The 20,245-nt window shown below is 51.7% G+C and overlaps 13 protein-coding genes across 13 annotated transcripts; 7 read left to right on the top strand and 6 right to left on the bottom strand.

Annotated features, from left to right (window-relative positions):
- Nucleotides 1–25: 25 nt before the first annotated feature.
- M438DRAFT_370529 (SET domain-containing protein) lies at nucleotides 26–1,410 on the bottom strand (the record flags this gene model as incomplete). Its single annotated transcript, XM_029908194.1, has 4 exons — nucleotides 26–456; nucleotides 511–573; nucleotides 641–695; nucleotides 745–1,410. The coding sequence occupies 4 exons, from the start codon at nucleotides 1,408–1,410 to the stop codon at nucleotides 26–28; spliced, it is 1,215 nt and encodes a 404-aa protein (XP_029765538.1).
- A 1,201-nt stretch (nucleotides 1,411–2,611) lies between these two features.
- On the top strand, nucleotides 2,612–3,790 carry M438DRAFT_370528 (kinase-like protein; the record flags this gene model as incomplete). The annotated part of the gene is made up of 3 exons (XM_029908193.1): nucleotides 2,612–2,623; nucleotides 2,677–2,749; nucleotides 2,805–3,790. 3 exons carry the CDS (start codon nucleotides 2,612–2,614, stop codon nucleotides 3,788–3,790), a joined length of 1,071 nt encoding a protein of 356 aa, XP_029765537.1.
- A 201-nt stretch (nucleotides 3,791–3,991) lies between these two features.
- On the top strand, nucleotides 3,992–4,742 carry M438DRAFT_5138 (uncharacterized protein). The gene has a single exon (XM_029910146.1). It carries the CDS (start codon nucleotides 4,089–4,091, stop codon nucleotides 4,608–4,610), a length of 522 nt encoding a protein of 173 aa, XP_029765536.1. The 5' UTR covers nucleotides 3,992–4,088; the 3' UTR covers nucleotides 4,611–4,742.
- A 258-nt stretch (nucleotides 4,743–5,000) lies between these two features.
- On the top strand, nucleotides 5,001–7,583 carry M438DRAFT_262412 (uncharacterized protein; the record flags this gene model as incomplete). The annotated part of the gene is made up of 2 exons (XM_029899817.1): nucleotides 5,001–7,084; nucleotides 7,142–7,583. 2 exons carry the CDS (start codon nucleotides 5,001–5,003, stop codon nucleotides 7,581–7,583), a joined length of 2,526 nt encoding a protein of 841 aa, XP_029765535.1.
- Nucleotides 7,584–7,825: 242 nt separating this feature from the next.
- Nucleotides 7,826–8,259, bottom strand: M438DRAFT_330356 (uncharacterized protein; the record flags this gene model as incomplete). The annotated part of the gene is made up of 4 exons (XM_029903310.1): nucleotides 7,826–7,884; nucleotides 7,998–8,048; nucleotides 8,117–8,146; nucleotides 8,220–8,259. The coding sequence occupies 4 exons, from the start codon at nucleotides 8,257–8,259 to the stop codon at nucleotides 7,826–7,828; spliced, it is 180 nt and encodes a 59-aa protein (XP_029765534.1).
- A 218-nt stretch (nucleotides 8,260–8,477) lies between these two features.
- M438DRAFT_263791 (DASH complex, subunit Spc19) lies at nucleotides 8,478–9,044 on the top strand (the record flags this gene model as incomplete). Its single annotated transcript, XM_029899910.1, has 2 exons — nucleotides 8,478–8,615; nucleotides 8,673–9,044. 2 exons carry the CDS (start codon nucleotides 8,478–8,480, stop codon nucleotides 9,042–9,044), a joined length of 510 nt encoding a protein of 169 aa, XP_029765533.1.
- A 71-nt stretch (nucleotides 9,045–9,115) lies between these two features.
- M438DRAFT_330354 (cation efflux protein) lies at nucleotides 9,116–10,521 on the bottom strand (the record flags this gene model as incomplete). Its single annotated transcript, XM_029903309.1, has 7 exons — nucleotides 9,116–9,462; nucleotides 9,512–9,856; nucleotides 9,908–9,988; nucleotides 10,040–10,187; nucleotides 10,240–10,284; nucleotides 10,332–10,381; nucleotides 10,437–10,521. 7 exons carry the CDS (start codon nucleotides 10,519–10,521, stop codon nucleotides 9,116–9,118), a joined length of 1,101 nt encoding a protein of 366 aa, XP_029765532.1.
- A 404-nt stretch (nucleotides 10,522–10,925) lies between these two features.
- M438DRAFT_5068 (aspartyl-tRNA synthetase) lies at nucleotides 10,926–12,897 on the top strand. Its single transcript, XM_029910141.1, has 3 exons — nucleotides 10,926–11,078; nucleotides 11,105–11,125; nucleotides 11,177–12,897. Exons 1-3 carry the CDS (start codon nucleotides 11,031–11,033, stop codon nucleotides 12,782–12,784), a joined length of 1,677 nt encoding a protein of 558 aa, XP_029765531.1. The 5' UTR covers nucleotides 10,926–11,030; the 3' UTR covers nucleotides 12,785–12,897.
- Nucleotides 12,898–12,945: 48 nt separating this feature from the next.
- M438DRAFT_360855 (uncharacterized protein) lies at nucleotides 12,946–14,808 on the bottom strand (the record flags this gene model as incomplete). Its single annotated transcript, XM_029907463.1, has 1 exon — nucleotides 12,946–14,808. The coding sequence occupies one exon, from the start codon at nucleotides 14,806–14,808 to the stop codon at nucleotides 12,946–12,948; it is 1,863 nt and encodes a 620-aa protein (XP_029765530.1).
- Nucleotides 14,809–15,006: 198 nt separating this feature from the next.
- M438DRAFT_262374 (putative 37S ribosomal protein MRP2, mitochondrial) lies at nucleotides 15,007–15,474 on the top strand (the record flags this gene model as incomplete). Its single annotated transcript, XM_029899813.1, has 3 exons — nucleotides 15,007–15,113; nucleotides 15,182–15,353; nucleotides 15,412–15,474. The coding sequence occupies 3 exons, from the start codon at nucleotides 15,007–15,009 to the stop codon at nucleotides 15,472–15,474; spliced, it is 342 nt and encodes a 113-aa protein (XP_029765529.1).
- A 154-nt stretch (nucleotides 15,475–15,628) lies between these two features.
- On the bottom strand, nucleotides 15,629–16,507 carry M438DRAFT_330350 (uncharacterized protein; the record flags this gene model as incomplete). The annotated part of the gene is made up of 1 exon (XM_029903308.1): nucleotides 15,629–16,507. One exon carries the CDS (start codon nucleotides 16,505–16,507, stop codon nucleotides 15,629–15,631), a length of 879 nt encoding a protein of 292 aa, XP_029765528.1.
- Nucleotides 16,508–17,141: 634 nt separating this feature from the next.
- Nucleotides 17,142–18,678, bottom strand: M438DRAFT_341125 (uncharacterized protein). Its single transcript, XM_029904433.1, has 7 exons — nucleotides 18,555–18,678; nucleotides 18,260–18,499; nucleotides 18,173–18,205; nucleotides 18,062–18,120; nucleotides 17,819–17,999; nucleotides 17,531–17,763; nucleotides 17,142–17,474 (listed from the first exon to the last, which is right to left on the bottom strand). The coding sequence occupies exons 2-7, from the start codon at nucleotides 18,290–18,292 to the stop codon at nucleotides 17,414–17,416; spliced, it is 600 nt and encodes a 199-aa protein (XP_029765527.1). The 5' UTR covers nucleotides 18,293–18,499; nucleotides 18,555–18,678; the 3' UTR covers nucleotides 17,142–17,413.
- Nucleotides 18,679–19,870: 1,192 nt separating this feature from the next.
- M438DRAFT_263879 (rhamnose mutarotase) lies at nucleotides 19,871–20,218 on the top strand (the record flags this gene model as incomplete). Its single annotated transcript, XM_029899914.1, has 1 exon — nucleotides 19,871–20,218. The coding sequence occupies one exon, from the start codon at nucleotides 19,871–19,873 to the stop codon at nucleotides 20,216–20,218; it is 348 nt and encodes a 115-aa protein (XP_029765526.1).
- Nucleotides 20,219–20,245: the final 27 nt, after the last annotated feature.

Below are 20,245 nucleotides of genomic sequence, written 5' to 3'. Positions count from 1 at the left end.
TCAACTTGGTCGTACGGTGAGCATGTCATCCCAGGAAATCTTCTAGTGCCAACTGGATTTGTTCCCATCTGGCCCGCAAGAGTTGGAGTTTGTTTGCAAGATCACCCGTCTTCTCTTCCGAGAGAGATTTCAAGGCATCGACAGCTTCTTTCGCTTCTTCGACATATGATTGGAGGCAAGGCTTCAGCCAATCTTGCACATCGTTTTCCTTGTCATCTGCGAGATCTTCGCCAGAGCCCATGAAATGCTCCCACTCGTTAGCCGTCAAGAGCACGGAACGCACGGCGACTTGCGTCTTGAAGCACAATTCACCAGTGCTTGGGAGCAGAGCATAGCCGCCGAAAAACCCAACGTCCTGAAGAGCATTCTGCTGGCTCTCACTCAAGCGGGGTAGTATTACATGGTCCAGACGAATCTCATCGTCATCTAGACTGGTCTGAGGAAGGATAAAACCATCTATGTTGTATGTCAATCAGATGCGAGCATGGGTGGAATACAAGTTCTCCTTACAATGCACAAGGAGCTTGTCATTCGAGTGGGCTCCGTATGTAGCCAATATTTCTTCTCCAGATTCTACTCGAGGTTGTACTGGTTAGCTATGCACAGTCGCAACCCATACATGGGGCACAGAGGTACATACCATAGCCCCGGTTTGCTCTCAACTCATATCCGTCTTGCGACATTGTGACTTGACACTGTTCTTTCTCAGTATCGGAACAAGAAAATCTAGAGTAGCAAACTCACCCCTTGACCGTTCGGACAATGATTCATGTAATCAAGTGCAGGATTCATGATCATTGCACCTTGAGTAACACCCTGAGGTTTCCAATGAAAGCTACGCGTATTCACGAGCATCCAGTGATATAGGAACTCCCGCTCAAATGCTTGATCATCGGGAGCGTGCATGTGTTTTACAGATTCGATGTCTCTTTCCAGGTCTGACAGCATGCGGTCCAGTGGTCTTTGTACACTTGGTGGGGCCCATTTCCGTAGCACGTCTTCGAGTCCATCCTTCGGAGACCAGGCAAGCATACAAGAGGCAAAATCTTCTGGTGTTGGCCAAGCAGCTCTCGAAGCAACGTATGTGGATGACTGGCTCTTCCACTCCAGGGTAAGATATGCGGCTAGCTGAGCCTGCGAAGATAGCTTTATCAACTTGTGCTTGCGGAGAACGGGCAACTCAGGCTTGATCATGGCCTTTTCGGGTACAAAGATAAGCAATGCGTCTTTGGCTATCTTTTCTTTTGCCAGCAGGCCGATGCCTCTGCCCGGCAGCACAGCCGGGGTCACTCCATTAATCTCGATACCACGAGCGATTGCCCATTCGACGTAGGCGGTGTGTGCCTCTGGCAAGTCCTGAACCGGAGTAGTTTTGGTCTTGCGCTTCTTTGGTGGTGGATCTGGAGCCATGGTGTGTATGTGTGTTGTGAGGAATTATGGTCTCAAAATCCCCGCAGTCAGATTGGGTTTCACCGACTCCAGTCAAACATGCCAACGGCTATCACATTACACGGCGCTTGAGACGTTGATAGCCGCGACAGAAAAGACGCGACATTTTGAGACGGTGCTCTCAATTCTACTGGGGCCCGTTGCTCGGAAAGGGCTCACTTGTGCTAAGACCTGGCTGGGAAGGAGCGCCCATTACTTTCGTGCATCGATATGGCCAACGCTACGAGCAAGGGAGCATGTCATGCACTTCGACTTCATGTTAAGATGGATAGAACACGAAGAGCGGACATATTTAGATGGACCATGAAAAAACGAGGATAAGGTTGGATCAGGTAATGTTCAGGCAAGGAGTGTTTCCATTCCCAGCCTCGCAGTTTCTGAAACAAGAGTGATATAGCGCAGCAAAACTCGGCCGGCTGGAAGTGCAAACGAAATCGTTTCTATAATCTGAAAATTGGTGTTTAAACAGGTCATCTGTCAACGGGAAAACCTGACTCGTCACGGCAGAGACAACTCAAAGAGTGATCTGTGTGAAAATAAGAGCGACAGAGTCGTGTAGTTGGTGAAAGGGCTGGCCAGACCCAGACCTTTGAAGATCGTCAAGACGGAGTAGGTTAATCACGTGCATCCAAATATGGCTCAGCGTTGGGCGTCGCGACTTGCGGCACCCTTTGAAGACTTCGCTTTCAGTGTTCACGCCCTTCTCCAACCCCTCAGCAGCTCATCTCTCCCCAGAGCTATCCAGGCCGACCGACTTCTTCTTGGGCCGTCGTCAGTCTGCACGCCCTGTCGTCGACATCTGTCGGTTTCCAGCAAAGTCCAGGTGCGTGACCAACCCCGTCCAGTGTCCAGTCAGCTGCCTACCACGCCCATCACAACCCGCATCTCTCCACCGACACACGGCTCCTTTCATCTCGTTGTCGTCGGACGCCGTGTCTGACCTCTGCCTGTTGTTTATTCACTCTGTTTGGGTGTTTGCTCCCTCGTCGACTCATCCCTTCGCTTCTCGCTCTCCCTTTCACTCTGATTCGTGGCTTGTGCCTGCCTCCGCACCTCCTCTTCGCCTTGCTGACGTCGCCATTGTCTCCCTACAGATTCTTCCATCTCCATCACAAACCACTTTTCCGCCTCAGCGACGGCTCACCCTCCCATCAACTAAAGCATGACAACAATGGTACGTTATGGTTCATCTCGCTACTTGTTGACCTCACCGCTAACTCAACGCAGGACCTTCGTGTCGGTAACAAGTACCGTATCGGTCGTAAGATTGGTAGCGGCAGTTTCGGTGACATCTACCTTGGTATGTATCCGTCGCTGCTCTCTCTTCACATGGCTCTTCTGACCCCTCTCGACAGGTACTAACATCATCTCCGGTGAGGAGATTGCCATCAAACTTGAAAGCGTCAAGGCCAAGCACCCTCAGCTCGAGTATGAGGCTCGCGTCTATAAGTCTCTCGCCGGTGGTGTCGGTATCCCCTTCGTCCGCTGGTTCGGCACTGAGTGTGACTACAACGCCATGGTCCTCGATCTCCTCGGCCCCTCCCTCGAGGATCTCTTCAACTTCTGCAACCGCAAGTTCTCTCTGAAGACCGTCCTTCTCCTGGCCGACCAGCTCATCTCCCGCATCGAGTACATCCACGCCAAGTCGTTCATCCACCGCGACATCAAGCCCGACAACTTCCTCATGGGCATTGGCAAGCGTGGAAATCAGGTCAACGTTATTGACTTCGGTCTGGCCAAGAAGTACCGTGACCCCAAGACTCACTTCCACATCCCTTACCGTGAGAACAAGAACTTGACTGGTACTGCTCGTTACGCCAGTATCAACACCCACTTGGGTGTTGAGCAATCCCGTCGTGACGACATGGAGTCTCTTGGTTACGTGATGCTCTACTTCTGCCGTGGTTCTCTGCCCTGGCAGGGTCTGAAGGCTGCCACCAAGAAGCAGAAGTACGACCGTATTATGGAGAAGAAGATGACCACTCCCACCGAGGTTCTCTGCCGTGGCTTCCCTAACGAGTTCGCCATCTACCTCAACTACACCCGCTCTCTTCGCTTTGACGACAAGCCCGACTACTCGTACCTCCGCAAGATCTTCCGCGACCTCTTCGTCCGCGAGGGCTTCCAGTACGACTACGTCTTTGACTGGACTGTCTACAAGTACCAGAAGAATGCGCAGGCCGTTGCTCAGGCCGCTGCCAACCAGCCTCAGGCTGAGGAGGCCGAAGAGAAGGCCGGCCGCACCCGTACTGCTGCTGCCACCGCTGGCCAGACCGCTGGAGCCGTCACCGACAAGCGCCGCGGCCCAGTGGCACCCCGTGCAGAGGGATCGGGAATGTGAGTTCAATCTCGTCATCCTGTAAGACTCCCCAGCGTTTGAGTGCTCTTGCGTGAGGCTTGCCGCGGGGGATATTTGGTACGTGTGCTGACGTGCTGGCTCTCCTCAGGCAACTCCGCTCCTCAAAGCGTGGCGTCGAACAGCAGGGATACTCCAACTACTGATCGCTTGTCTTTTGTTGTGGATTTGAGTCGAAAATGTCCTTGGACAAATCGACTTTGATCAACGACATGGTTTCTTAACTCAACTCGTGTGGAAAAATGCAGTTTTGCCGTCCTGGACGTCTTATGGGCGGCGAAAGATGCATCCATACATTCTTATGTTGTCTGCATTTCCGCTATTGGGGGTTTATGCCGGCTGTTGCTCGGCGGCATCATCCTACTCAGACAATCTTGCTCAACTCGGAGTGGCTAAAAGCACTCAATCCTCATCTTGGGTTGCATATGCTTCGAGCAGAGCAAAGCGGATTCGGATTTCATACCTGGCAGTGTCACTCGGCAGGCTTCTCGCTTCATCGCTGGTCGACCTGCACTTCCATCTGGCCACCCACGGTACATCAGATTGCACCCATCCTTTGGCTCCCCTAATCATCCATCATCCATCTTCTGCTGTCCTTTTTTCCTTCTTTGATTTTGTTGCTTGGGATTTGGAGGGCGGCTTGTGGGGAGGTTTTGAGCATCAGGGGACGAAACACAGGGGAGGAAGAGCCCGAACAAACCAGATTGAAACCACAACCGACACCTTCGATAGAGGATCAAGCAAAGGACAGGACATGTACCACATGTCTATCACAGAATGCGTCTTTTCAAGAGAAAAAGCTTGACGTCGGTTGTCTTCTGTTCGAAGAAGACAGATGCTCCTGGGGAACTGCTTTATTTCATTTTAGGTAGTATTGTATTCGGTCTTGCTTTTGCTCCCAAAATCCTTGCATCAATGTATATCCTGCTTCACGTGAAATTACGCCATGGGACAAATGACTTTTGTGCAAGTGGTTAGATTGAGATAATCCAAAGTCAGTCGGCGAGCCCTTGAAGACGTTGGAGACGGTGAGGCTGATAGAGCTTGAGCTTCGGTCGGATATGGCTACCGACTACCGCTCGGCAGTATTTCGCTGACCATTAATTATTTGCCGCTGCATTGTCTGCGCTCTCACCAACCGAGACCTAACCTGATTTTCGCAAGCTGCTGCATGCAGTAGGGTCACCTGTACGAAATGACACTCGCTCCAATCCATCAATCAATATGCACAACCTGCCGCCTTCGTTCTCTTGTGGCCGCGAAGCAGTACGCCAGAGCTAGAACACCAACCTCGCGAGACTGGACACGACTGAGACAACCTGTTTTCTCACGATACCTACATGCCTCTAGTACCAGTCTGCAAAACCAGAAATTCGCCGGGAAGGACCAGGACTCTGCCTCGAATGGCAGCATTAAAGAGTTGGAAGAACAATTACAATCGCTGGACAAGAGGCTACAAACGGAACAAATAGCGCGGCACGCCGAGGAGGACTTTGAACTGGAAGATATAGAAACACTCGCCACCGGAGACGCAGACGCTTCGCAAGAAGCCAGAGCGGTAAATGCTTCGCCTGAAGATGTCGCACGAGCAGCACGCCAACGGTTTGGAGACGCACTCCCGGACGGTGTTTTGAATGAGGAGCAATACACAGCATACGAGCGTCTATATGGACCCCCGATCAGCAATACTGTGGACGAGATTGTCGACTTTGAGGAGAACGAGGTGGAAGGAGAACTGGACGAAACAAACAATGTTGGCACTGGCCTATTGCGAGAAAGCGAAGATGGCGTGCTCGAAGAAGTCGAGTACATCGAGGAGGAGGATGAGGAATTCGATGAAGAGGAGGGAGAAGAGCTCATGGAGGGAGAAGAGGCGGATGCAGAACTAGATGCGGATTCTGCTGCTGCAGGCCTGGATGCTCAAACACTCAACGATCTAGCTGCTCTACGGTTGACTCCCGAACAAGAGCTACTTGAAGACTCGGAGGAACTGCCTGCTGCACCTTACGATCACACACGATCACATCCCTTGACCGAGGCCAACCGCTACGGCACACCATCTTCTACTGTGCAGTTGCCGGCGTCTACATTTGTCGAGCCGGTAACTCGACTGGTCGCAGGCATCCCGAACAAGCACATTTCCGAGGTAGCTCACCGCATCCTCGGCGGTGTTGGTCTTCCATACTCGACATCAACGCCACAGCGTGCGGTAAACATGCCGCAGAAAGCCATACCCCTTAACCCTGGACAAGGCAGAATGAGCGATATGGACGCGGATATCTTCATGACCACTCTTATGCCTGGTATCTACGCCAGTGTGTACAGTGTTCTGGTAGAGACACGCAAGCGGTTGGGCAGTTCATGGCTCGAAGGCTTGCTCACCAAGGAAGGTGGACCTCGCATCCTGGACGCTGGCGGTGCAGGTGTAGGCGTTATGGCCGCAAGAGATGTCTTACAAGCAGAATGGGAACGCATGCATGACACCAGCGAAGACGAAGACCCCTTCATGGCCATTGCAGAAGCAGGCGGCAAGACCGGTGGCGAGTCCATCCCTGCACCTGTCGGAAAAGCCACCGTCTTGACCAGCAACGAAGCTTTGAGATACCGCTCTAGCAAGCTTTTGGAGAACACGACTTTCCTCCCTCGTTTGCCTGACTACATGCACGCTAGTGATGAGTCTGCTCGTGAGCGCGGAAAGTACGATATCATCATTGCACCTCACACTCTGTGGCCGCTGAAGGAAGACCATATCCGCAAACAGCATGTCAAGAATCTATGGAGTTTGCTCAGCACAGATGGTGGTGTCATGATTATATTGGAGAAGGGCATCCCACGTGGTTTCGAAATGGTCGCAGCAGCACGGGAAATGCTTCTCAACTCACGCATCTCTTCGCCCGGCAATGAAGAAAAGGCCGAGGATCTGGATGCACCAGGTGAGGGCACAGTATGGGGAAAGCAACCAAAGGACAAGGGTATGATTGTTGCTCCCTGTACAAATCACCTGGGCTGTCCCATGTACGTCAATCGTGGTGTCAGCAAGGGTCGCAAGGACTTCTGTTACTTCAAGCAACGGTACATTCGTCCTCCTTTCTTGCAAAAGATCCTTGGAGCCAAGCACAGAAACCATGAGGATGTTGAGTTCTCATACATCAGTGTGATGAGAGGTCGCGATCTTCGGGACAAGGATGAGGAAAACATCATTCAGGGAGATGTTGCTACAGACAGAGCTTTCATCGGTTTCGAGAATCCTCAAGCTGCGGCCGAGAAGGCTGAGGACGAGTTTGATCCCACAGCACCTGCGGTACCTGATATTGAAGACGGATCAGTGGACAACAGCCCCCACTCATTGAGTTTACCACGCGTGGTGCTGCCTCCGTTGAAGCGTCAAGGTCACGTCATCATCGACATGTGTACACCAGCAGGTACGCTCGAGCGATGGACAGTACCAAGAAGCTTCTCCAAGCAAGCCTACCGCGACGCACGAAAGAGTCAATGGGGAGACATCTGGGCCCTAGGAGCCAAGACCAGAACACCTCGCAACGTGCGAGTTGGCAGAGGTAAAGAAGAGCTCGGCGGTGTCGAGACCAAGAAGAAAAAGAACAAGGGCAAGAACACTATCGAAGTGGGCTATGATTCGCAAGGTAACATCAAGGAGGAAGATATCAAGGTCAAGACTGGTGGTCGCATGAGACAGGGACCCAAGGTCAAGGGCATCAGAGACAAGCGTGACAAGAAGAGCGACGGAAGGGGAAGAAGAAAGAACCTCGACAAGGAATAATCGGCGGATGTGTAGGATATAGATGTTGGCATCTCGGCTCTTTGTAACGACCAGTAATGAACACTCTCCGCAACACATTCAATTATGAGTACAAGTGCCTGGTGGTTTGAAGCTTCGCGCGTTTTGTGTATCAAGACATTGGGGACCCGAAGAATATAGTGGTATTTTTACAAGGCTTTTTACGGGTCTATAGAGCCACTGTCGACCTTTTCGCATTCCGTCATCTCAGATATGTATCATATCTAGTGGGCGGGCTTGAGGTTCTTGTTGGGGTTGCGGGGGTCGTTGCGGTACTCGTCGGCTGTACGTGGTATAGCTCGTTAGCGGATTGTTCTCTATGCAGGAGATATATTTCTGGCCATGGCGAAGCGGCGAGTAAAGGGCTGGCGCAGGTGTGGGAGTAGGTAGACTGACTGTTGGCGAGAGTAGTGGCGAGGGAGTTGATGCCGTAGAAGATGATGGCGCCTGAGAAGAACAAAATATCAATATCGGAGAATCCAGAGATGGCGCATGTGCTCATGTGCGAAACGAACCGGCAATGTAGAAGGGTGCCATAGGGCGGGCTATACCAAAGAGTTAGCAATCGGGTCCGATGTTTCGAGGCTCCGAGCGAGCGCAAAGGGCGCATCAACATACCGACAGGGGTGGGGAACTTCTTTCCAAGGAGACCGGCCATTTTGACAGATGTGATGTGGTTGAGAGGGGTGACGAGAAGGTGCAATTGACTGTCAGACGTTGCTGTCGCTGCACGCGGCTTCTTCGCAATCCTCAATGCTCGACCGCCGTCTCCGATGCTTTTCTTGGCATCACGGGACAGACTCCCGCAATTCACATGCTTTCCCACATCATCAACAGTAAACATTGGCTAGACAAGTCACATCATAAGTCGACAACATGAGTGCAGCCAACACTCTAGAGAACTGCGTGTCATCGCTGCGATCGAGCATGCAACTGCTCGATTCATCTATCAACATTCTCGATTCTGGCACCAGTGACTTTCCACGCTTGGCAAAGGTCCTGCAGGCCACTCGGGTAGGAATCTGCTTTTGTCTTTTCGTACTTGCCCAAGTCTGACATATTGCTATACAGCACTTCGAACTCGTCTCCGAACCCGAACTTCAGAATGCCCAATCGTCTCTACTTTCCGAGATCCAGCCTGAGGTCGAATCCATGCTCGACCGCGTCGCCGTCTACCTTGACAAGCTTCAGCGTCGCGAAGAGTCCTTGATCGCAAAGTGTGAACTACAACAAGGACGTCTGTCCTCGCGTCATCCTGAACAGCAATACCACTCAAAGGGCTCAGCCCAATCATCATCGCATGCTGGAGTCACTCCGCTCGAAGAACTCAAGATGCAACAACTTAGACAGAAAAAGGATCGTTTGAGCTATGCTGTTGGCCGTCTCGAGCTACAAGCAAATCAAAGAGAGAGGCAACTGAGAAAGAGTATGGCTGGCTTCTGATCACGTTCCGACAGCAAAGAATCTTTTGGCCTGCTTTCGAGGCCATGTCCTTTCTTTCTCGAACATGATCGCTACTTTGCCTTCTCCGGAGTATCCTCGATCTGCAGAGTCATCCTGTGGATGCCAAATCCATGCAAACACTTTCCAAGACGTGCGAGTCGTCCATTGTGCGTCTCTGCTGGCTGGTTAGGTCTGGGCATTTCTTCGATTTCCGAACTGCTCCTCGAGATTATCTCCTCTTTTTCCATGGGCAGCATAACGATGTGGGCTGAAGCGATTGACTCCTCCTGGCTCAATTGCCAGACACAGAGATCATGGACTGACACAACTCCTGCTATCTTGCTCAACTCTCGAATTACCGTCTCTCGGTGAGCGCTAGGAGGTGTGCTTCCGAGAAGGATATGGCCACTTCGAAAAGCTGTCTATGTCAGTCTTTGGTTCTCCACCTCATGTATCTCCTTGCTTACTGAGAGGAAGCGCGCTGCTTGCAATCATGATGGCTATGGCCATGCTGACTGCCGGATCGGCGTAAAACCGGTTTGGAGATCGCACCAACATCATGACGAGAGCTGCAGCGATGACTCCAAGATTGTTCAGGACATCTCCAAGGATATGGATGACGACAGCGTTGACTCCTAGGTCACCATGTGCATGCTTCTTCTTCGAGGGGTTTTCCTGTTGAGTCAGCCTGTCGTACATGCTGCCAGCTGGAACATCACCCACAAGGTCCGATACTTCGAAAACCGGAACACCAGCTTTCGCTTCTTTACTAGACCCGTGGCCGTGGCCGCGTCCATGGTCGTGGCCATGGTCTGGATATTGTCAGCAACTTGCTTGTTATGGACTAGAAGGAGATTCCATACCATGAACAACTAAAATGCAAATCACGTTGAGCAGAAGTCCTACACATCCCATGATAAGAACGTTCCGTGGTTGCTCGACGACTAGCCGCAATTAGTATCTCGCAATGCAACGACCGACCAGCGAATCGTTACCTTGAATGTTGATGAATCTCTCGATGGCTTGTAGGAGAATACTCAGGCCAAGAGCGATGAGGAAGGTACCGTTGAAGAAGGCACCTAGGACTTTGGCTCTTTGCCAGCCAAAAGCCAGACTTGCAGGAGCATCTTTGCGGTCAGACAGCTAATAGTTGCATCAGCAAGTGTTTCGAATCTCTTCGATCATTTCTGATTACCTTGGCAGCGACGAGGGCAACACAGAATGCAATCAGGTCGTTCAGCTAGCCGTGTCAGCATTGGCAGGGGACACGAAGTAGGTTCGACATACGTAGTGAAAAGCATCAGCAATCAGGGCTAGCGATTTGGAGCGGAAGCCCACTACAACGACGGTTAAAACGACAAACAGAGAAATTCGAAAGATGGAGCAGCCTACCAACAAGCTCAGCAGCGAAGAAGGCAGAGGACAGGACGATGGCAACAATCAGTCTTGTAGAGGTTGATGAATTGCTACGGGCCATTTTGAATTATGCCTTCGTGAAAGAGGAAGAGAAGAGAGAGAAACAAACATAAAGAGGGTGTCAAGGCTCTCAAAGCCCGCTATGGCCTCGACACATGGCAGAAGAAGAAAGAGCACATGGTAGCACAAGCGTATCAAATCATGGCGGTTGCTATATAGAAGTAGGACGACGCCATCAGGGTTGGAGGACAAACCTTCGGGTACTTGCCTCGATTTGCTCTACTACAATCCAGTACTACATGATCACGATAGAAGCAGGAAGTATAGACTACCGAGTGTGTCAACAAGGCGGTGGTTGAATGGTTACCTCATTGGGAAACGGTGAATCAGTTGCGGCGTCACTTCCAGCAAGCATGACTCTTGCACAAAGTGATTCATCCCACATTTCTACCAGCACAAAACACCCCGCTCTGTTCGTCACTTGAAATAATTCGAAACACAACACCACCATGGCCGAAGAGAACGTATTGGAGAGCAAGCCCGCTCAGTCGATCCCCGAGAGACCCAAGGATGCACCTGCCGACGAGGCTGGCGCCGCTCCCGCCGAGGGCGACAAGGGCCCTTCCAAGAACGCTTTGAAGAAGGCCGCTAAGGAGAAGGAGAAGGTGCGATCGCCTTGAGCGAGTGGCAGCGGCACATAGCTGACAATCGGACAGGCCGAGAAGGCCGCTAAGCGCAAGGCCGCCGAGGACGCACAGAAGAAGCAACAAGAGGGCACCGATGTTTCCTCCAACGACTACGGCGACCTGCCCATGATCGGCTCCCAGGAATACAAGCCCTCTGGCGTTTCGCGCACCACCCTTGCTCAGATCTCCGAGAAGTACAACGAGACCACCCCCATCGACGAGGCCGGCGGTGTCGAGGTCTGCTTCCGCGCTGTTGTCGAGAATGCCCGCAACCAGTCGGCCAAGCTCTCTTTCCTCGTCTTCCGTGAGGGTCTCAACACCATCCAGGCTGTTGTCGCCGCCAGCGACTCTCTCAGCAGACAGATGGTCAAGTTCGCCGGTAGCATCAACGCCGAGTCAGTCGTGCTGGTCCACGGTCTGGTCAAGAAGACTCCCGAGCCCGTCAAGAGTGCCACTATCAGCCACCTCGAGATTCACATCAAGAAGATCTACGTCGTTGCAAAGGCCGACAGCCAACTGCCCATGCAGGTCCAGGATGCTGAGAGACCTCTGCCCCTCGAGGGTGAGGAGATCAAGGAGGAGGAGGGCGCCCGTCCCATTGTCACCTTGAACACTCGTCTCAACAACCGTGTCATTGACCTTCGTGGCAAGCACAACCGTGCCATCTTCGCCATCAAGGACGGTGTCACTGCTCTCTTCCAGGAGTTCTTGCGCAACCAGGGCTTCATTGGCATCCAGACTCCTAAGCTCCTTGGTGCTCCCTCCGAGGGCGGAGCTAACGTCTTCGAAGTCGGCTACTTTGCTACCAAGGCTTTCCTCGCCCAGTCACCCCAGCTGTATAAGCAGATGCTTATCGCTGCCCGTTTCGAGCGTGTCATGGAGGTCGGCCCCGTTTTCCGCGCTGAGAACTCAAACACTGCCCGTCACTTGACCGAGTTCACCGGTCTCGATCTGGAGATGGCCTTCGAGGAGGACTACCACGAGGTCGTCGAGGTTCTCGAGAACCTCATGCTGTACATCTTCAACGGTCTCAAGTCAAAGTACAAGCGCGAGACCGACCTCGTCCGCAGCATCTACCACGTCGACGAGTTCAAGCTCCCCGAGGCTGGCAAGGTCCCCCGCATCCCCTTCGCCGAGGGTATCCAAATGCTCCGCGATGACGGCCTCGAGATTGGCGACTACGACGACCTCAGCACACCCGACGAGAAGCGTCTCGGCGCCCTCGTTCTCAAGAAGTACGGCTCCGACTTCTACGTCCTCGACCAGTTCCCCCTCAACATCCGCCCCTTCTACACCATGCCCTCGCACACCGCCCCCGCCCACCAGACCGGCGCAAAGGACCCCAACTCCGGCTACTCCAACTCGTACGACTTCTTCATGCGCGGTCAGGAGATCCTGTCCGGTGCCCAGCGTATCCACGATGCCGAGTTCTTGTGCAAGCGTATGAAGGAGCACGCCAGCCCCGTCGACCCCAACTCGGATGGTCTCCGTGACTACGTCAACGCTTTCCGCTACGGATGTCCTCCTCATGCAGGCGGTGGTATCGGTCTCGAGCGTATCGTCATGTTGTGGCTGGGTCTTCCCAACGTGCGTCTCGCTTCCTTGTTCCCCAGAGACCCTAACCGTGTCATGCCTTAAAAAGCGTGTCTGCTGCTTTAGCTTCTCTATATCAATGGTTGCTGTTGCTAAAAGAAAATGATGGTTCATGTATACATGCTGGTTCTTTTTGATGCAAACAAAAAAATTCAAATTTCGTTTTTCGTCATTGTCGTTGTTCATAACAGACTGTGCTGTTGATTCTAAGTCGTGTTTTCCTCCTCTTTTACTTCATCCGCAGTATCGGTCGTCTCTACCTCGCTTGATGCTACTTCAGGGCCAGCCTTGAGTTCCTCCACTGCTTTGGCAGCCACATCCCTCATCTCCTTTCTCGTCGCATCGGTATCTTTACCCTGCTTGACCAGATCCCTCCACTCCTCCAACTTTCCTCCAGCTTCTTTATCCCCTTCCTTTACCATCTTGATCATCCTACTGGTATCCTTTCCTGAACTCATGTACAACCCTTCCCTCTGCTTCGCCAGCAGAATCCAAATAACATTCTGCAATAAATCAGAGGCACGCTTCATCCTCTTCATACCCGCCACTTTTTGAGTTAGGATCTCTTGTTTGCGTTGTTGCAGGAGAGAGGGAGAAGGTTGTTCGATCTTTTGCTTTCGGGCTAGTTTTGCGGTTGCGGTGAGAAGATCGTCCAGGGTCCTTGCTGCTTGGATCGCGTCGGAGAATTTGTCCATATCTCTGGATGCTGATTTTGAAGAGATGAGGTTGTTATCTTTGATGGTTTTCAAGACTTCTGGGGTCAGTTCTTTGCGGGCCCAGTCGTAGACGAACTCTTGAACTCGGGGTTGAAGTGTAGGATCTGTGATTGAGTCGGCGGCTTGGGTGTATAACTTTAGAGGTGCTAGAAGTTCGAATTGAATTGTTGATGCGAATGATTCGGTGGTGTCTTGTTGGAGCTGGACGATCTTGGTTTCGAAGCTTGTTCTGGTCTTGTTGTCTGGATCGCCAGATTCGAGGACCGCTTGGTCGAGAGAGGAGGAGTTGGCATCAAATAGCTTGCTTGGATCAAAGGTTACATCCTCGCCTGGTCGTCTTGAGGGCCATTGCTCAGAGGCTGCGTCTGCAGCTTTTGCAGCGAGTAACGATAGCTGTTCAGAAAGCTCTTTCTCTCGTATGAGGAACGACGAGTCCTTTGTGCTCAACTCGAGCACTTTGGAAGTACTATCCTTCTGCGCAAATTGCTTCAAGATTGCCTGAGTGAGATCCGCATCCGAAGCCTTCTGGAGAATTTGCGGTCGAGAGTTCGCAGTGACCTCGCAGTAGCCAGTCTCGGTCAGTTCCTTTACAGCGTGTTGAATATACGCATCCTGTGCTTGCTGGAGCTCGCTCTTATGCTGCACAAGCAGAGACTGCGGTGTGAAACGTAGACCACCAGATACTGACTCAACGATACCCTGAGCCTCGTTGCCATCTTGTGATAATATATCTCTAGCTGTTGACTCTAGCCAAGTAATAGGGACTTGGGGGAAGGTGTTGTTGAGCGTGACCGCGGTCTGGGTATCTCTGATGGTCTTCAAGATTTCTGCCTTGACTCGTTCCAGATATTTCGAGTCATAAGTCTTCTCGTTGTCAAGATCCTCGAGGGCAAGGCTGGCATCCTGTGCAGCAAGAATACGTCGAAGTGTGGCGAGGGTGATATCCTTTTCAGCAGCAACCCTGTCCAAATCCATACCACCAGTAGCCAATTCGCTCTTGATACCCTGGTATATAGTTTTTTGAGTACCTTCAGGTAGAAGTCGTCGGCGGTCTCTGTTATAATAGATGCGTTCGTCTTCTTGCGCCAGGATCCATTGGATATCATGAACTCCCAATTCGTTGTGCAGACTATTCAAGAAGATGGGGCCAGTAGCATTCTGGAGTAGAGTGTGGAAACGCTTGATGACTGCATCTGAGCGAATGAGATTACGGCCAGAGAGACTGCGAACGAGAGATTCTTTTCCAGGTCGTGGTTCCGGAGGTGGGAATGACAGAATTAGTTTCCGGATATCGTCCTCTGTAAACACAGGAGATCTGTCTGCCTTCTTCGATCCAAACATGGAAGGAATCATCTTGATCTGAAAGTGTTTGGAGAAAAGGAAAGAACAATGATGTAGTCCATCAGAAGTTTCCTAATTGGGATTTATAGATCGGCATGTGCCGCTGACTTCTTCCGTCAGCGCCGCCATCACCGCCGTGAATCGACAGCGACGGGCAAGGAAAGCACTCATTCGTGGTATATTCGACTTCTACAAACAACTACCGCAGTCATGTCTATGTTCCGTTCGAAGAAGCTGGACCTCGGTGGTTTTGTCAACATTAAGGTCATCCGCGACCACACCAAGCGCAAAGTCTTTGAGCAGAACGAGACCGAGAGGTCAGTCGGATCCTAGGAAACACGCTCGCTTCGATCAAGGGCAGCAGACTGATACAATGCGATTATAGACAAGCACTCCGCTACATCATCCGTAACACACTTCTGCCAGCACGCGCCCGTGCCCAGGCTCAATTGCAGCTGTCGCAAATGCACTGCTACACCCGCCCCACCCAGATCAAGAACAGATGTATTGCTGGCGGCAAGGGAAGAGGTGTTTTCCGTGATTTCCGCATGGCAAGAGTACGTTCTGGTCCAAGAGCAATACCGAGAAGGACACAACGCTGACGTCTTCTTACAGTACCAATTCCGTATGCACGCACTAGCTGGACAATTGCCTGGTGTCAAGAAGGCCAGTTGGTAAAGCACACGGCTATTTCATGTCACTATATTGTACAATACTCGAAACACGGCATTTGGGAACAGGCGTTGGTCGGGAACCAAGGAATTGGGGGTGCTTCGAAATTCACATCTTTCTACTATACTGCTTCGTCGCAGACAGGCCGTCCTTTTTCCTTCTATCGGTTGTTTATTCTTTGCAGCATGGCCAGTCTGGCAGGATGTATGCCCTCCTGTGCTCCTGCGTCAACCTCAGGCTCAGGAGCTTCCTCTTCCCTGGCTCCAGGAGCACCACCCTTCTTGGCCTCCTTTGCTGCCTTGCGCTTCTCCTGCTTGGCCTCGGCCTCTGCCCTTCTCTGTCTCTGCTCGTTCAGTCTGACGTTCTTCTCCTTGAGCTTCTCCTTTCTACCCTCGGACTTGCTGCCACCGCCTCCAGCCGTCAATTCGACATTGATTCTGCGCTTTCCTCTCTCGCCGCCGACACCGCTGTCAAACATGCTGTGGTGGTACAGCTTCAGGCAAGTCTTCATGCGGTCGTAGTTGGCGAACTCGAGGAACGCGAATCCTTTGCTCTTGTTGGTACCCTTCTCGGTCGAGTGACGCACTGATTGCGGTTGGATGGATGCGAAGTGCTCTTTGATTTGCTCTGTCGTGGCCGTGAATGGTAGGTTACCGATGAAGACGATGAAGCGCTGGTTCTTTGCTGCCTCGTCGCCTTCTGTTGTAGTGGTCGCATCTCCTTCTTTCTTCGCTAACGGCTCCTTGTTGGCCGAGGGCTCCTTCTTGCGCTTCTTTTGTTGCTTGGGCTCGGCGGGGGCTGCGTCTTCCGCGGGTGCTTGCTGCTCCTTTTCTTCTTGCGATCGCTTGCGCTTCTTGGACGAAGACTTGTCTGATGTGGCATTTGAGTCGTCTGCTTCCGCGGCGGGTTCGTCGTTCTTTGGTGTGTCGTCGGTGGTCCCCTCGACCTTGCTCTTCTTGTTCTTCTTGTATCTCTCCTCGGAACGCTTGGCCTTCTTTGCCTTGCCTGTCAAGACTTGCGCGTCTGCTTCTTGTGACATTTTGAATTGTGTGGTGGATTGAGATTGTTTTTGCGATCACCACCAAAAAAAGTCTCTGTCTGGACTCGCTCTGGCTTCTCCGCACATTTTAAGTCCGTGCTTTCTCCGACGCTCTCTTTCACATGCTTGACTTGAGGATAAGTGATGCTCTCGGCATTAAATTAGGTCAATTGTTCCCTCATGACCTTTGTGCTGAACGTTTAGTTGTTGAACCGTACAAAGCTTTGGAGGAAGTGTTAGGCGAGAGAGTGGACGAGTCGGACTCAGCGGACCTTTATCAAGTTCTCAATACTCAACTGTGCAACTTGATAGTCAGTAGCTGTGGCTAGCGAGAGCTAGGATCGGCATGCGCTGTGTGTACAAGTCAACCTCATGCGCTTGCTATGAGTCCCCAAGTTAACTTGACTTGTCCGAAGCGCCGACAGGTTGTACAATGCAGAAAATTAAAAAAGTTCATTCAGACCATATGTACAAAACGCTCAAGAAACCCCAGTAAGAAAACGATGGTCATGACTGCAACCATGTCCCAAAAGACACACGCGACAGCATTTCTCTCCGCGGTTGCTTTCTGCGGTCACCCTTCTTTTGTGTGTGAGCCTCCTCTTGAGCCACGTCCGGAAAATATGACGAACTGGGTACTGATTGTTCCGTCCAGAGGTGACTTCCTGAGCGTAAGGGCCTGAGTGCAAACCATGACTGTGTGTCTGTGTCCTGTGCTAGTCTGTGTGTGTGTTGCGTCAAGTGGGTATCTGCGCCGAACACTGCCGTTGCTCCCCCAATATCAAAGGATCCAACGCCAGTGACGCCCAGAGACTAGACTTAAGGCAAATCGATTAAAGAGATCTATCATGCCGAGAAAATGCGAATGTTGTGAAGTAAGGGAAGTCGATGCGAATATTGCCTGCCTCAGAGAATGATGCATTTTTGCTTCTTGGGCTTCGAGGTAGGGCGAGGGCTCAGGACGGCTCTGTTTTGCTATGTCAGCGGCTGCAAGTGTTCGAAATGCTGACAATACATGCGTACCTAATAGCCTCGTCGAAGACGCTCTTGAGGTTGCGCTGTGTAAGAGCAGAGCACTCCATGTACTTGACTGCCTTGATTTCCTTGGCGACAGCAATGGCCTGCTCGTACTGGATAGGTGCCATCTTCTTCTGTCTCAAACTTTCCTTGGTGCCTTCGTCATCGCGAAGATCGAGCTTGGTTCCGACCAGGATAATGGGAACACCGGGTGCGTGATGCTCAATCTCGGGGTGCCACTGTGACGCCATATTAGTATCCTTCAAGGCTTCAGTATGTCTTGCCTGTTCGTACCTTGGCCTTTACGTTGTCAAAAGAAGGAGGGCTGACGATGGAGAAGCAGATGAGGAAGACGTCGGTCTGGGGGTACGAGAGAGGACGAAGACGGTCGTAATCCTCCTGACCAGCAGTATCCCAGAGACCAAGACTGATAGGCTTGCCATCGACCATGACACTTGCGGAGTAGTTGTCGAAGCTGTCGAGCATCAAGGCGTTAGTTGTCGGATCATGCGTACGGGCAGTATTTGTGTAACATACACAGTAGGAATGTATTCGCCGGGGAAGGCATTAGTCGTGTACGAGATCAAGAGACAGGTCTAGCACTCCAGTTAGTTTGCGGTTACCTGAAGACCAAAGACGAGCACGAACCTTGCCGACAGCACCATCTCCTGTGACGACACACTACGAAGGTGTATTAGCAATTGCATCTTCCGGAGCTTCGACCCTATGGCGTACTTTGAGCGACTGTGTTTGAGGGCCGGAAGCCATTGTGAAGGTGTTCCTTTGGTTGGAGTGTTCCGAGGGGGGGATGAGTGATACACAGGGTCGACGAGATCTTGATGATGTCGTGCGAAGAGGGGTCTTGGATTGGCTTCAAGGCTTCTCCGGTTGTTTCGTTGATGGAGCGACTTTGGGGGCGTCAAGTAAGGGCCAAATCGATCTCGAGAGGAAGATGGGCGACACGACAGAAGGCTGCTGCAGTGAAGTTAGCACGATGCGGCTCTGGGCCCTAAGAAGGCGGTAAACATGCCTTCTTTCACCGTCTCCACGTCGGGTCTAGTCTCGTGCGATCGGAGCAGGAGGCAGGTCGTCAAGTAGATGACCAGGTGAAGCAGCAATGGCGAGAAAAAAACGTCAAGCTCCTGATATGGCGGTATGGGCACTGGATCTGAAGTTCACTTTGGGGGCTCTACACTGCGATTGGTTGAGTTGGGCTCCTAATCCTATTATGCCGCCGGGACGAACCGAATCGCTACTGCTCTTCCTGCTTTTGCTTCTGCGGGGCGCTACGAGCAAGAAAGACCTTCTCGACGTGATTCAACCCTCACAAAACTGCATGCACGTTGGGTTTTTCTTCTCGTCACCAGCCGCGCCGACTCGCCATCGGCTATGCGTTTGCAGACCTTTCCAACGTTATGCGCGCGAGTCACGCCGACCGGCTTTCTTGAGCAAACATTTATCAATTGCTTGACCACGCTTGACCAAACGCGCCGCCTACCCCTTGAATCAATGAATGACGTCTGGCATGTCATTACCAAATACTATTTCCGGCATGTCCAAGATCCAAGCGCCTGTAGCTCTGTGTATTTCTTTGCTCTTCCAAAACTACATGTGCAGTCAACATCTCAAGCCCATACCTTGATGCTCTCCGAGGCGGCCACGTTCTGGTTCGAATCCCGTTTCATCATGTGGAGAAGGGGGCAGATAGACTTTGGATGCCCTCCATAATCTCGTTTTGCCCAAAAAGGCAGTCTTTGGTCACTTTTGATCGATTTCGTGCTTAGACTTCAAATTCGGCCTTGCAGGAACAGACGAACTCGGCCAGGCTTCGATCCCACGCTGACTTAGACCGTGAATGTCAAGGTGAGAGTCGGCATCACACGAAGGACTTATGATCGAGTGCATGCTTAGCAATATGTGTTTAAAATATGACTGTTGATATGTACTCGGTTTTCGAGGAATCTGACCAGTGTCCATTGGGAACTCAGCTGCAGTACGGAGTAATCTACCGCTCAGTAAATTCTGAACTTGCGATGTCACAGTGCGACATCACAGCTAAGTAGTAGTGTCTATCGATAAAATCCACGTGCTCAGTATCATCATGTTCTATCAGGGTCACCAAAATGGCAGTCAGAAGCTTGTCTGGTGAGTGGGGCGCCCACGGGGCAAAGCCAATCCGACTCTCGGGTCTCTTTCATACGAGCAGCTTGAAAGCTATGCTTTTTAGATAGGCGGGGGTCCGCAAATTCGTCTTCCTTCCTCAGCTTTCCTCCTCCAGCATATATGTATGTGTCTCTGCGACGTTCCTGCAATGTTCATGTTTACTGACTTCTTCAGCGTTCCAAGATGCCCGTCCAACGTATCGGCCAATCCATTCGCCTGCGCAGAGAGTATGTGGACGAATATATTAAGATCCACTCGGAAGTCTGGCCTGGCGTTTTGAAGAGAATCGCTGGCAGCAACATCCACGACTACAGCATCTTCTATGATAAACAGTCGAGCATCCTGTTCGCAACCTTCAAGTACACAGGCACAGACTTCGATGCCGACATGAAGGCCATGGCTGAAGATGAAGAGACGCAGAGATGGTGGAAGGTGACGGACAAGATGCAGGAGAGCCTGAACGAGGGGGCAACGAGCAGTGTCGATGGTGGTTGGTGGCGCGCGTTAGACGAGGTGTTCCATGTCGAGTAGGGTAGTGATAATCCAGAGTGATTGCAT

Source organism: Aureobasidium pullulans (assembly GCF_000721785.1).
Source record: "Aureobasidium pullulans EXF-150 unplaced genomic scaffold scaffold_1, whole genome shotgun sequence".
NCBI classification, from domain to species: domain Eukaryota; kingdom Fungi; phylum Ascomycota; class Dothideomycetes; order Dothideales; family Saccotheciaceae; genus Aureobasidium; species Aureobasidium pullulans.
Note: the sequence above shows the minus strand (reverse complement) of the source record. Positions and strands in the feature narration are given on the sequence as shown.

Coding starts and splice junctions, on each gene's coding strand:
- M438DRAFT_5138 (XM_029910146.1), top strand. CDS start 4,089: ATGCATCCATACATTCTTATGTTGTCTGCATTTCCGCTATTGGGGGTT.
- M438DRAFT_5068 (XM_029910141.1), top strand. CDS start 11,031: ATGCACCTGCCGACGAGGCTGGCGCCGCTCCCGCCGAGGGCGACAAGG. Junction 11,079..11,104: donor TCCCGCCGAGGGCGACAAGG/GCCCTTCCAAGA, acceptor GCTTTGAAGAAG/GCCGCTAAGGAGAAGGAGAA. Junction 11,126..11,176: donor CCGCTAAGGAGAAGGAGAAG/GTGCGATCGCCT, acceptor ACAATCGGACAG/GCCGAGAAGGCCGCTAAGCG.
- M438DRAFT_341125 (XM_029904433.1), bottom strand. CDS start 18,292: ATGGCTTCCGGCCCTCAAACACAGTCGCTCAAA. Junction 18,206..18,259: donor CTCAAACACAGTCGCTCAAA/GTACGCCATAGG, acceptor ACACCTTCGTAG/TGTGTCGTCACAGGAGATGG. Junction 17,475..17,530: donor GTCTTCGACGAGGCTATTAG/GTACGCATGTAT, acceptor ATAGCAAAACAG/AGCCGTCCTGAGCCCTCGCC.